This window comes from Eleutherodactylus coqui, chromosome 5 (assembly GCF_035609145.1).
Source record: "Eleutherodactylus coqui strain aEleCoq1 chromosome 5, aEleCoq1.hap1, whole genome shotgun sequence".
NCBI classification, from domain to species: Eukaryota; Metazoa; Chordata; class Amphibia; order Anura; family Eleutherodactylidae; genus Eleutherodactylus; species Eleutherodactylus coqui.
In genome coordinates this window covers 175,030,098-175,043,540 of record NC_089841.1, presented here as the reverse complement: position 1 = coordinate 175,043,540, position 13,443 = coordinate 175,030,098, and the positions used below count along the sequence as shown (strand labels likewise).

At 44.2% G+C, this 13,443-nt stretch overlaps 1 protein-coding gene across 4 annotated transcripts in view; it reads left to right on the top strand.

Annotated features, from left to right (window-relative positions):
• Positions 1 to 5,983: 5,983 nt before the first annotated feature.
• Positions 5,984 to 13,443, top strand: part of MORC2 (MORC family CW-type zinc finger 2) — a 75,788-nt gene continuing 68,328 nt past the window's right edge. For 2 of the 4 annotated variants that reach the window (XM_066603755.1, XM_066603752.1), the window contains exons 1-2: positions 6,593 to 6,689; positions 8,167 to 8,447. In XM_066603755.1, the coding sequence (XP_066459852.1) occupies positions 8,380 to 8,447 (68 nt within the window). In that variant the 5' untranslated portion in view covers positions 6,593 to 6,689; positions 8,167 to 8,379. Of the gene's footprint in view, positions 6,112 to 6,388; positions 6,690 to 8,166; positions 8,448 to 13,443 lie in introns of those variants that run through there. The other 2 variants (XM_066603754.1, XM_066603753.1) reach the window with 2 other exon arrangements.

The window sequence follows — 13,443 nt, the reverse complement described above, 5'->3', positions numbered from 1 at the left end:
TATTTAATGTTCTCCTGTTGCTGGTGTTGCCTTTTCTCAACATTTCAAAAGCATACTTGTAACTTAATGCAAAGTGTGTCAAGATCCTCACAGGCTACACAGAAAGTGCACGTGAGTTTTCAACAAGTTTTGTAAAGTGTACTAGATTCTCCTTACCTGCTCATTTGCTGCCGTTTACACCGTTTGATGTAAGTTTTGATTTTATGGTGGTCTTCCCCCTTTTTCTGCTGGTCGCATTCTACTTTCAGGAAGGGGACATATAGCAAACTTAGCCTTCTACCAGTAGGTCATGTCCTGACTTTTTATAGCCCAATCAACAGGGAGGCAGTATGCCTACCCCTGAGCTTTCCTAAGACGATCAGGCATTTAGAAACATTCTCGCCAAATGGTTAGTAAACCATTATGATGTGTGCACACACACAAACATGCACCCACATGCTGTAATCGCAGGAGAGGCAGAGACTGTGGAGATCATTCTCAGTGTGTCTGCAGATCTGTCAGCCTTCAGCCTCTCAGTGCAGGGAAGCTGCCTGTGATGAAAGCCCCCTTGCCTGTTGCTTTGGAAAAGTCCTTGTGTCCCAGTTACTAAAGAAGCTCCGCACATAACAGAGTAAATTGGAAAGAAGCTGGAAGGCAGTCTCTTATTGGTATCTACTTTAAACGTGATTTTCAGTGGTAAGTCAAACATTTTTAATGCAAGTAAACTACTGAAATGATACAACTAACAAGCTAGTAGATGAGCAGAAATTGTCTGACAAGTTAGTGCCCCTTTAAGTGCCATAGACAATGGCACGCGTTTCTTCTTGCCTGATCTCAAATCATCCTCAGGGCTAATAAAGGTGATCATTATTATTAACACTTTAAAGTGGGAATAGAGGCTCAGATCCAGAAAAAAGTAAAACTTGTCATATGAATGATACTTCAATAGCTAATGGATGTAACTAATATTCCATATTTGTACTATAACTAAACAAGAGGCACTGCTTATAGCTACAGCTTTACATTGCAGTGATTGCAAATAACTTAATAGCTCTGACAGTGCAAAGGTTGCCATTCCAAAATATTAACAAGTAATCTGTAGGTAAATGTCCATTTATTGTATAGCGTTCATTAAACTTGATTGCCATTGTATTGGTAACATCTTTTTTTAAACAAACTGTAGGTAGACGAAACAAAACTGCTCTTGAAGTCAGTGCCCTTGGCTATGAAATTCACTGAATATCTTCCATCTTTAACCCTTCGATCCATTGCAATTTTTCCTGTCTTGAAACCTCTGCTACTATAGGCATCAGATTCTTCTATTTAAATGGTAGGATCGAATTATCAGAGATGTTTGAGTTTCCTTTTACCATGAGACTATATCCTCATTTATCTAGTGTTTATCATTGTATTGTAGTTACAGGCAGCTTAAGGCCCATTTAGATACGATTATCGCTCAAAATTCGTTAGAACGATCAAAAGGGAGTGATGGTTTTACTTTTAAAGACGGACGTTTTAACCAAACAAAAATCGTGGGAAAATGGACGTAGCGGCTGGGCATTTCAGTCGTTGTATTATCATTGTATAATGTTTGCATTGAACGAAAATTGAGAGATAGTTAGTTTGTTTGAAAGGCGTGTGCATTATTGAAGGGGAAAAAAAAAGCTTCTTTGTATTGGCTCAAGAAAATCGTGGATGTGCTTATCTTGTCTTTAGAAAAAAAAATTAGCTGTTTAGCAGTGACAGAACGCTAGTTGTATTTTATATAAAAGAAAAAAAAACACCTATTATAGGCGATCTATGTTAAGGAACTGTGAAAAAGTTATATGAAAAAAAAAAAAAGGTCCTACAAATGATACTATTTTTGTAATGGGATGTAAATAATCTCTAGGTTATCCATGTCAAAAATGCATGTAATTTTGTGTATTGACCTACTAGTCACCAAAAAGAATGTGCAGTTGTGTTTAGGGAAAAACAGGTTTTGTGAATTGACCTTTAAAAAATCCTGTATGTGTCAAGTTTGCTAATTAGTGCAAAATAAAACAATGGCTAGTGTGTTTCCCAACTATGGCATTGAAAAAAAATCAGGTGGTAGGTGTCCTGCCTTTAGCAGGCTGAATGTATGCCCCGCCAAATGATTAAACACTCCCCTCAAATCGCTGAACGATGTCATTTTAACCAAAAGAGAAGTGAACGGCCGAATGATGGATTTTAAGCGGACTGAAAGACAACGATAAGTGAATCGTTAACAAAACTGCCCGACGTGCGCGCGTTTAGACACAACGGTTATCGCTCAGATGATTGCTTTTGAGCGATAATCAGTGTGTCAAAATGGGGCATTAGAACAGATGGGATTAAATTTACACATGCATGTAGCACTGCAAGATTTTTTTTTACAAGAAAAAGCATTACCAAGCTGCGATATTGCAGCTATTTTGTAGCGGCGATGACACTGTCTGTGTGAAACAAGCCTTAAACACCGCTCCCGTCTTGCCAAAGATGATGGAGTTATTCAACAGCTTCATTGCTGAATTTCACCCAGTTGTTTCGGTTAAAATTGTCCATTTTCCTAAACTTTAGTCTAATGTGTATGGGCACCTCTGCCTACATAAATAGCGGTTGTATCTCACAACTGAACTATCCAGTAGGTCACATGCTACAAGTACAGGCTGCGAGTTTGGTGAAAAGGCAGTTTCAGTGGTAAGAGGGTGGCTTTTTATGGGACTATTGTCTTGAATAGTGGCTTGATAAATGTACACGACAGTTCCGTGTAAACATGGCCACCAACTGGGTGACGAGAATTTGTTAGCCGCATTGTTTCAGTTCACCTAGAAGTAGTTGCTGGTTGATTGTCTCGTGTAAACAGGCAATCGTTTGCCTTTCAATGGTTAGTCAGTAGCTGCAGTACATTAAGTGACTGCAGAAAGGAACAATCGCTGTGTAAAAGCACAAAAACAAGTCATTTGTACGCTAAAAATTCACTTCAGCAACTATTTCAAGCTATAATTTGCAAATGATAGTTGTCCCGTGTAAAGCCAGCATAAAGTATATTGTAAGACTTTCTCAATGATAATGCATACATACAGCCAATATATTTCTTCATATTTTCTTAGAACACTGCAGTCTGAGAAGCAAAATAGTATTTTGAAAAATTATTTACAAGGATCCCATTGCCTTCAAGATTCACCTAAGTCAGGTTTCTAGACAGCTGTGTTTGAAGTACGGCATCATCTCTGCATGGCCAGTGGTCTATGCCATTGTATTTAAATCTGCATACATCACACTGAGAATGAGTTGGCCCATTCAATGTATGCATCTTGGCATAAGCATACAAATATATTACTGCACCACAAGAAACCATGGGCAGGACTTGTAATACACAATGCTAATGCGTTCTATTCTCTTCTCTAGTATCTTCATAAGGATACATTATTTTGCCATTCTAGTTTCACTCCATCTGCTTTCTGCGCATCATTTCTATGGCTGCTTCTGCAAAACAAAACTGTAGAGCATGGTGTCTGGAATTTTAGACCTTATTCTGAGTATGTTTGTGCCACCGATTCCGAAAATACTATCCATTTTGTTCTAGGAGCTCTATTTTATGAGATATTCCTGATGTCTTTATCTATTTTTGTTATATATTTACTTTATTTCCCCACCACCATTTGCTTGGTTTGATGAAGCAATGTTCAAAGACATTGATGAGAAAAGGATTGCGTTTCGACTGCAAATGTAGATTTCCCGTGATGAGCTTGGAAAATCAAAAAGCAGATAAATTCGATGGACCACAAATCCGGGAACTCATAAAAAACAGTGTTTCAAAGATTCAGTGGGCAACTTTGAGACGCGTGTGTGGTTGTTGTTTTGTAAGGTTGTAAAGCATTTCCTTGGGAACTATAAGGCCACAAACTACAATGAACTTGTGGAGAATATGCGTACTTCTGTTGTTGAACACTTGGTTGTAACATGAACAGCATTGTGGATGGATTTCCAGATGGTCTTGGTGATGTGATGAAAAGGGTGAATTGGGGAAGGGGGTTATAGGTTGAACTGGATAGACATATGCCTTTTTTCTGTCTTACATTCTGTTACTATAAATGATTTCACCAGGAAATAAGGACTGTGGAAGAACAGGACTGAGGACGATGGGATACGCGTATGATGGCAGAATATCTCATCACAAGAAATCACAAAAATGTAGTTTCATGGACATGTCTTAATGAAAAAAACTCTCGTTTTATTCATGTTCTAGGCTTCTTGGGATTTATCTTTGTACTTTCAGCTTTTGATTGGCAGTCATTGCATATACAATACGATATGTATACATTTAAACGGACATATGTCAGATGTTGATAAGCAGAACCGATGGAGAAAAACTAATGTCATTTTCAGCTTCCATGACCCCAAAAAAGTTCTAACATCTCAGTCAAAAAAATAGTGTTCCCCAGTGTAATCATTCCGCAAGCTTCTATTAATAAACAGCAAGTGTTGTTATGGATAGGCCAAACGAATGCGGTGGAGATAAATAAATATCTGAAAAACTCCAAAAACATTTTTAAAAATCCAATCTTCTGCAAAACAATTGAGACCTTCCCCAATACTCAGAGGTTTTACAGGTCTTGGCAAGGAACTATATCAGAGAGCCCAGTTTTAGTCTTGGATGCCCAAAAAAATGGCCAAGCTGTTTTAGTACTGAGGGCAGACATTCGTTGATCACAATTTGCTTGGAGACGTGTCCTACACATTCTTCGTTATTGAGGCTGTGTTTGGATGGCTTCCATCAATCTGTTTTCAGACCAGTGAACACAACGGTAGATACGGCTTTCCAGGACGACGTCACCTAGTCTCCTAAGTCAGGAGCCACGTTCAGGTTCACCCATAATTGGGCATATTACAAAATCTGCAGCCTTAGCTGGATCTTCGTTTGGGTAAAGGCCCATTTACAGGCAACGATTGTCTCTCAAAATTCGTTCAAATGAATGTGAGCGATAATCGTGCGTGTAAACGCGAAGCCATCGTGCACCATTTGTCCACTTGTCCTTCAGTTTCAGCCTGCATAAAAATAGTCGCTAGTTTATTCGGTTGTCGTTCGGTTTAAACCGTCGTTCAAACAACTCAAGGAGAGGGCTGATTGTCACGTTGCATACTCTGCCCCCTCCCTGCATTCTCCGGTTCCCATTCATCTTTCCACGGGCATTTGCGGAATATTTACTTTTTTGCGCAAAAGCTTATGGAATGGCAACTGCTTATTTATACACTATAGCCTACAGATGAAGCACTGTTTTTGTAATTGCTGTCCACGCACTTCAACCAGTTTTTTCTCTTTGCAATAATTTATTCATGCCTAGCTGAACAAAATGTTTCATTCAGAAGCCGATCGACATCCTGCCGCGGTAGACAATGGCCTTTTCTTCGCACTAAATTAAAAAACATCTACCTAGACTCTTTTAAGAGCCAATCCACAAACTTGCACAATACCAACATTTTATTTTGCACATATACACGCCTGCCAAGGCAATCGTCCACTTATCTTTACGTGTAAACACTACCAAACGACCCATCGAACGAGGGAAATGGCGAAAATTTTCAAACAATTACCCTTATGTGTAAACACTCATCATTTGAAAGAAAAAAGTTGTCGAGTCGTTCCTACATACAACGGTCATTGCGTGTAAACGGGCCTTATGTCTGCAGCAAAGACGCATTTTTACTCTTTTGCTGCTTGGAGTGCAAAAAAGTCTCCGTTTTGTGGACAAACAGTGGACTCCACTTTTATTTTGCGTGTTGGGTGTCCTGTGACACCCCCTCCTCTACACACAGAACACCCCCAGAGGTTTCACAACAGTCCAACTACATAGAGGACAAGGGGACTGCACAGAATACACCTGTCTGCAGCACAGCGCCACCTACCGAGCTAGAAGGCACATCACACACGCAGCCCTTCATGTGGGAGCCGCCTTCCCGCCTAATCTGTCACACGGTCCCCTCCTCCCGCTATGTTTTCCATCTAGATACACGGCTCTTCCACGGCCGCCCACAGAGAATAAAGGGATAGGAGTCACACAACACGGCGCCGCTGCTGCCCAGAGTACAGTCACCTCACGGCTCTCACACACCTGTCGGCGATTATAGGTAACGCGACAGCAAGCGGGGACGATATCGAGCGTTTCCTGCATTTGTCGCCGCTACCAAAGGCTCCGTTACGGCCGTTACATCCCGCACGCCAACTGACTAGAGCAGCGGGCGAGTTTCCACCCGTCCCGGGAGCGCGCACAGCCCTCTCCCCCTTCATCCGGGGTCTTCAGACGGTCACGTGGGCGGCTGGGCGTGGTCTCGTCCTGGTGACGCAGCTCCTGCTCAGGCGGCTCCTTTTCCTAAACACACGGCATTCGGCGACGACGAATAAAAGCCTCCTTGTTCTGCGCGAGTGCCCGTCGCCCCGTCCTGCCGGTGACCGCCGCGGGTCCGCGGGCTTTTGTGCTGCCGTTACTCTGTCCAGCGACTGCCGTCCTCCAGCAGCTGCGCGTGCATGAGCGGTTGGGCGGCAACGGACCAGCATTGCGCAGTGCGGAAGGGGCGGAGCATCGCGCCGGAAACTGAACTGCGAGCCACAGTAAGTGATAGGGTGTATGGGAGAGAGGACGGGCGTGTGCCGCAGAGGGCAGTTATACCCGTGCTGGGCGCCAGCTGCTCTGTGCCGGCCGAGTGAGGTGGGTGGTCTTCTCCCAGAGACAGGGGCTTGGGTAATTCAATGCTGCTGGCCGGTCTATAGCTATGACCCTGAGCTCAGGGGGCTTCAGTACGCAGGGGATGGGGACTAGTGAACAACTGCTTCCTAATCCATAGGAGGAGGGTAAGTGGGGGGAGGGGGTCTGATTACTGTGACCCCCACTGATTGGGGGAATGGGGGTCCCTTAGGGGGCCGTCACATCTGCACTGGGGATTCCGCTTTCCTGCACCGTTCAGAAAGGGAGATCCATGGTCGAATGTTTCCGTCTTTGCATGTAACTGAATAGCGCCAGGTGGACCGCCATTGACTATAATGGGGTCTGCCCAGCTGCCCGGTTTTGGGGCTGAAGAAAAAGCGCTGCATGCAGGGCTTTTTTCTTACGGGTTTGTGATGAGCCTCCGACCGGACAATCAGGCGCAGATGAGAAGCCACCCTTATCCCCCCGAGTGGAGTGGCGGTCCCTAAATCCCTCCCCAGTGGAGTGGCTGTCCCCGAATCCCTACGAGTGTTGGGGAGGTGGCCCCTGAGTGCCCCCCGAGTGGAGTAGTGGCCCCATAAATCCCCCCGAGTGTTGGCGAGGCGGCCCCTGATTCCCCCCGAGTGGAGTGGCGGTCCCTAAATCTCTCCCCAGTGGAGTGGCTGTCCCCGAATCCCCCCGAGTGTTGGCGAGGCGGCCCCTGATTCCCCCCCGAGTGGAGAGGCTGTCCCTGAATTCCCCTGAGTGTTGGGGAGGCGGCCCCTGGTTCCCTCCGAGTGGAGTGGCTGTCCCTGAATCCCCCCAAGTGTTGGGGTGGCGGTCCCTGAATCCCCCTGCATGGAGTGTCCATGCTGCTGCCCCATTTCTCCCTACAGGACTGCTGGAGATCCTCAGTAAATTTTCATTATACCTGATAAATTGTATCTGATGAAGAGCGCCACAGTAGAGCCAAAAAGTTTGTCTTAAAGGGGTATTCCTATTTGGCTTTTCATGGCCAGGATGGGAAAACCCGTCCCTCCGTTTCCAACCACTTGTTGGACATAGCCAAGTCCTTCAGCTTTAGCTTTGAAGTAAATGAGAGCCGCGGAAACGGGGTAACAATACGCGCTACACTGTTCCTACAGCTCCCTGGGTTGCCTGTAACTAGAGCAGTGGTTTCCTAGCTCAGCTATGAAAAACCAGGATTGCAATACCCCTTTGAGAGAAAAATAAAAAGGTGTAAGCGGGCAGACTAGAGTGTCCATGTGGGCCTATTCTGCCATCGATCTACTAGGTTGCAATATAGTTGGTCCCATACAGATGGATGAAGTCTGCGTCCTCCCTGGGGATATGCGGGGGGGGGGGGGGGGGGAAATATTTCATAGTCTGTTACTCCTTAAGGTTTTGTACCACTGCAGCATGTTTGCCTATGCCGAGAGTATTAACAACATGTAACTGGCTGAATAGTATGGGTAATTTTGTAAAATGTTGTTATTTGCAGATACTACGGATGTACCAGAAGTCGCTGTGAAAAGATGCCGACGGTCTGCCAATATGTAATGGGTTCGGCACACAGTGTGACGCACCATCAGTAAACTGCAACATATTCAGCAAGCCTTACAAGTCACAGTTGGGTCCTTTTATATGTGACTTGAAGAACAAGCAGTTGACTGATTTTTATATCTAGGCTATTTTGCTGGGAACAGCTGAAATTATGGCCTTTACAAACTATAGTAGTTTAAACCGGGCTCAGTTGACCTTTGAATATCTTCACACTAACTCGTAAGTATTCTTCATGACCAGAAATAGTTTTATTATTCATAGCATTATTTGAAATCAGAAAATCATTGAGCCCTTATTTATATTCATTCATTACTGTGGTAGGGCTGTTGAAAACGGACCTTAAAGGGGTTGTCCCGCGAAACAAAGTTGGGGTAAGCACTTCTGTATGGCCATATTAATGCACTTTGTAATGTACATTGTGCATTAATTATGAGCCATACAGAAGTTATTCACTTTCCTGTTCCGTTGCTAGCGTCCTCGTCTCCATGGTGCCGTCTAATTTTCAGCGTCTAATCGCCGGATTAGACGCGCTTGCGCAGTCCGGTCTTCTTCTTTTCTGAATGGGGCCGCTCGTGCCGGAGAGCGGCTCCTTGTAGCTCCGCCCCGTCACGTGCCGATTCCAGCCAATCAGGAGGCTGGAATCGGCAATGGACCGCACAGAAGACCTGCGGTCCACCGAGGGAGAAGATCCCGGCGGCCATCTTCACCAGGTAAGTAAGAAGTCACCGGAGCGCGGGGATTCAGGTAAGCACTATGCGGTTTTCTTTTTTAACCCCTGCATCGGGTTTGTCTCGCGCCGAACGGGGGGGCTATTGAAAAAAAAACAAAAAAAACGTTTCGGCGCGGGACAACCCCCCTTTAATGATAGATTTTTAGCACCAGCTCTGCTTTAGGCTAGGTCTATATTATCCATGTGTGTGAGTTTGGTGCCACTCACATGAATACAATTCTGTGTGCTGTGCAATTTACACCAAGGCCACACATTGGCATGTCCTATCTCTCATCCTTGAAATGGAAAAGAACGCGGCATTCCATGTGTTTTTCATGCGGATCATGGGTCTGTGTGAGAAAATGTTAGTGTGATTCTCCTCATAGGCCAGTAATGGGTCTGTGTGCTGTCCATGGCATGGGCCCAAAATATGCTAGTTTGCAGGGGCCTTAGGGTAGAATGGAAATCACATTTTAAGTCTATTTCCCTGTGATTTATTTTTTTTATTTTTTTTATTTTTTATTTTTTTTCCCCAGGGATCTCATGTAAAAGTTTCTTGTAGCTTGTATTTATTGTTACAGTATTGTTTATATGTTGTAGCAGATTGTGGCTTTAATTTAAAATTTTTGTCCAATCGATGCTAATACTTTAGGGTATACTAGGTGATATACTCGTGCATTGTACGGCGATTTTTATAAATAATAGTCCTGGAATATACAAAGTAGGCCAAAACAATGAGCCCAGCACCACACTCTGATGAAAGTTGTGTAAAAGAAAATCTGTGATGCCCCTAGCAGCCAATCACAGCGCAGCTTTCATTTTATCTCAGCTGTGTAAGAAATGAAAGCTGAGTTCCAGCAACCAATCACAGCGCAGCTTTAATTTTATCTTAGCAGTATAAGAAATGAAAGCTAAGCTGTGATTGGTTGCTATTGGCAACAAAAATTACAGGGTAATTCGGTGAGTTTTCGATTTTTAATTACGCCAGTATTTGTCGCCTGGTGCTGAAGATCGCTCATGCAAAATGTCACTCAAATTGGACTAGAAATGTGGATTTGTATATGACACAAACAGATTTTAGAGTGAAAATTGGTGGAAGAAACATAATATTTGATATGCTGACGACACAACTTTACTTGCTGAAAATGAAAATTACCTTGAATACCTAATTCAAAGAGTCAAACAAGGAAGCGAACACATGAGACTGTATCTTAACATTAAGAAAAGAAAGCTGCTGACAACAGCAAGCAATGTTGTACAATGCATGACAATTAACAATGAAGAAATTGAATCAGTCCAAGATCTCACTTTTTTTGGATTCAAGATCGACCGCAGTGGTGAATCGGGGCCTGAGAGCAAACGAAGAATCGGCCTTGGCTGTAGTGCAGTGCAAGGAATGGCGAAGATATGGGAGAGCAAAGACATCAGCATTACATCAAAGATCTGAATAATCAATGCAATCATTTTCCCAATAACTACATATGCATGCGAAAGCTGGACACTCAAGAAAGTAGACAGAAGAAGGTTGGAGGCTGCTGAACTGTGGTGCTGGCAGTATATGCTGCACATACCATATACAGAGATGGTCACAAATAAGGCGATCCTAGACCGTGTCAGACCAAAAGTATCACTAGAAAGCAAAATCGCCAAGTAACGGCTTTCGTACTTTGGTCATGTCATACGACATTAATGCTCGGCACAGCCAGTGGGTCCAGAAGAAGACGCCACCAAAGTACATGCTGACTGGATGCAATCAAGTTTGACATGAACAGAAATGGAAAATCTGTAGGAAGCGACCAAAGACAGCGAAGCATGGTGTATGCTGATCCACTAAGTGACCGAAAGTCGGCGACGACTGAACAGGTATATTATCACCATCATATAACATGGTGCAGTTGACCATTGCATGAGTGATCGTTCCATGAAAGAAAACTTCTAAAGTGGAATATCATTTGTCCAGCGAAAGATCCTTCACCCAGTGTTATTGAATATGTATGGGCAGTCCGAACAACTGTAATGGCCCATATAGAAGGCTAACACATGCATGATTACGATCTTTTGTTCAAAAATTGTGCAACCATCAACCTACTAGTATTTAAGGAGAACTCAGCACTTTCAAGTCCTCTAATCCGCCTACAGACTACTCAATTACAGCTGTTTCTGAATAATGAGTTTGTTTGCAGAAGAAATCATAACTGCAGTAAACTTGTTTTAACATTTATAACGCTGCATGCTGATGTGTATGGATCAGACCATCCCTTTTGGCTTCAGATTTTGCCTTATTCGTGCCCTTTTCTGCCAAATGTGATGTCAGATTTCACACGTATGCTAGAATTTTGCAGACCAGCGTATGTGCAGATCATTTGTCCCATTTTTGTGGGCAGATTTGCCGCACCCATCTGCGCATTTACCGGTCTGAGAACTTCTAGTGCATGTGCGAGATTTCATAACACTATGTAGATGACCTCTCCTACGTCAGCAGCGGAGTTGGGAGGGTTTATGACAAAAACTCTGGCCTTAGGAGAAGGAAACACCTTTGATTTCTTAATTCCAGTCTGGCGACCCCTAGAAGTAAGAGAGGAGTACATTGGAGCCTTTGACTCCTAAATGATGATTTAGCAGAGAGGAATGATCCTAGGATGCTGCTGCTGTCAGGAGAAGCAAAGGCTCATCCTCTTGGTAGTCATTTTAGAGAAACTCTAGTTAAGGCATAAATACAATCGGGGTTGATGATGTGCAGGTCCTCAAGAAAAGAGTCAAAGGGATCAAAAGACCTGAAGGGTGCATCTGTCCTATGATTGCTAGATGGTAGGTAAGTATGAAGTTAAATGGTGAAAAATAGAGGGCCTGATGGACCTATCATGGGTACAGTCTACAGGCTGCCTGAAGATATTCTAGATTCTTGTGGTCTGTGTAAATGGTCACAGGGAATCCAGCTTCCTCCTAAATATGTTGCTAGTCTTATAAAGTTAGTTTCAATGCCAGTGACTCGCAATCACCAAGTAAGTAATTCTTCTCAGCTGCAGAGAACTTGGTATTAAAGAAACCACAGGGAAGAAATTTGTTTTTGTCAGAATGCCGAGAAAGGACAGTGGCAACTCCAGTTGAGAGTAATCTACTTCCAAAAAGAAAGGCCTTTCTAGTCAAGATGATGGCAACCCAGAGAAGCTGGCCATGAGATGAAAAACGTCCCCTTACTGTGGAAGTTGGCAAATCTAGTTTTCCCTTCTGGGTTATGGCTGTTGGGGGGGGGGGCAGGCAAAGTCCTTCAAAAGCGATGCTGTAGCCTGGGAGAGGATGCTTCTGCTTCTTGAAGAGATCCTTCTTTAATTTGGAATACAGAGTCTTCTTGCATCTGCAGAAGGACAGAACGAACATGTTGGCGATGGGTCTACGGGTCTTGTTAAAAAATATGGTCCAAATAGACTGAATCATACATAATAATAATAATAAACTTTATTTGTATAGCGCCAACATATTCCGCAGCGCTTACATAGACAGGGGATACAGAAAGACAAAAGTACAAACATTACAGAACCACAGTTACATAGTAATCAATTGATGGAAACAATAGGGGTGCGGGTCCTGCTCCAACGAGCTTACATACTACAAGTAATGGGGTGATACAGAAGGTAAAGGGGCTGGAGATGTGCACGGTATGGCGAGGTGGAGAGTGAGGCGTGATATACACATAGACAATGGTCAGACATTTAGCCGTGTGACGGCAGAAACAGTGACTGCAGGAGCGGTTTATGATGGCTAGCAGGGATTGCAGTCACTAGGGCAGGGAGCATGTTATCAGGTGGAGTACAAAGGGGTTTGTTTAGGGAATTCGGTATGCCTCCCTGAAGAGGTGCGTTTTTAGAGCACGCCTGAAGTTCTGCGAGTCCTGGATTGCTCGGGTAGCCTTTGGTAGTGCGTTCCAGAGTGCTGCTCTGGAGAAGTCTTGGAGGCAGGAATGAGAAGTTCGAATTAGAGGGGCGCTCAATCTGGTTTCGTTAGCAGAGCGGAGAGCCCGGGCTGGTTGATGGATTGAGATGAGGGAGGCGATATAGGGGGGCGCTGCACTGTGGAGGGCTTTGTGGATGAAGGTGGTGAGTTTAAATTGAATTCTGTATTTAACGGGCAGCCAGTGCAGTGACCGTCACAGGGCAGAGGCGTCCGAGTAGCGGCTGGACAGGAAGATGAGCCTGGCTGCCGCATTCAGGATGGATTGGAGAGGGTAGAGTCTGGTGCAGGGGAGGCCGATCAGCAACGAGTTGCAATAATCGAGCCGGGAGTGGATGAGGGCAACAGTAAGCGTTTTTAGCGTGTCCACAGTGAGAAAAGAGCGGATTCTTGCGATGTTCTTGAGGTGCAGCTGACATGTTCGGGCCAGAGATTGGATGTAGGGGGTAAAAGAGAGATCAGAATCAAATATGACTCCAAGGCAGCGGGCATGTTGTCTAGGAGTTATGGTGGCGCCACACACTGAGATGGAGATGTCAGATGAGGTTAGTGGAGGGT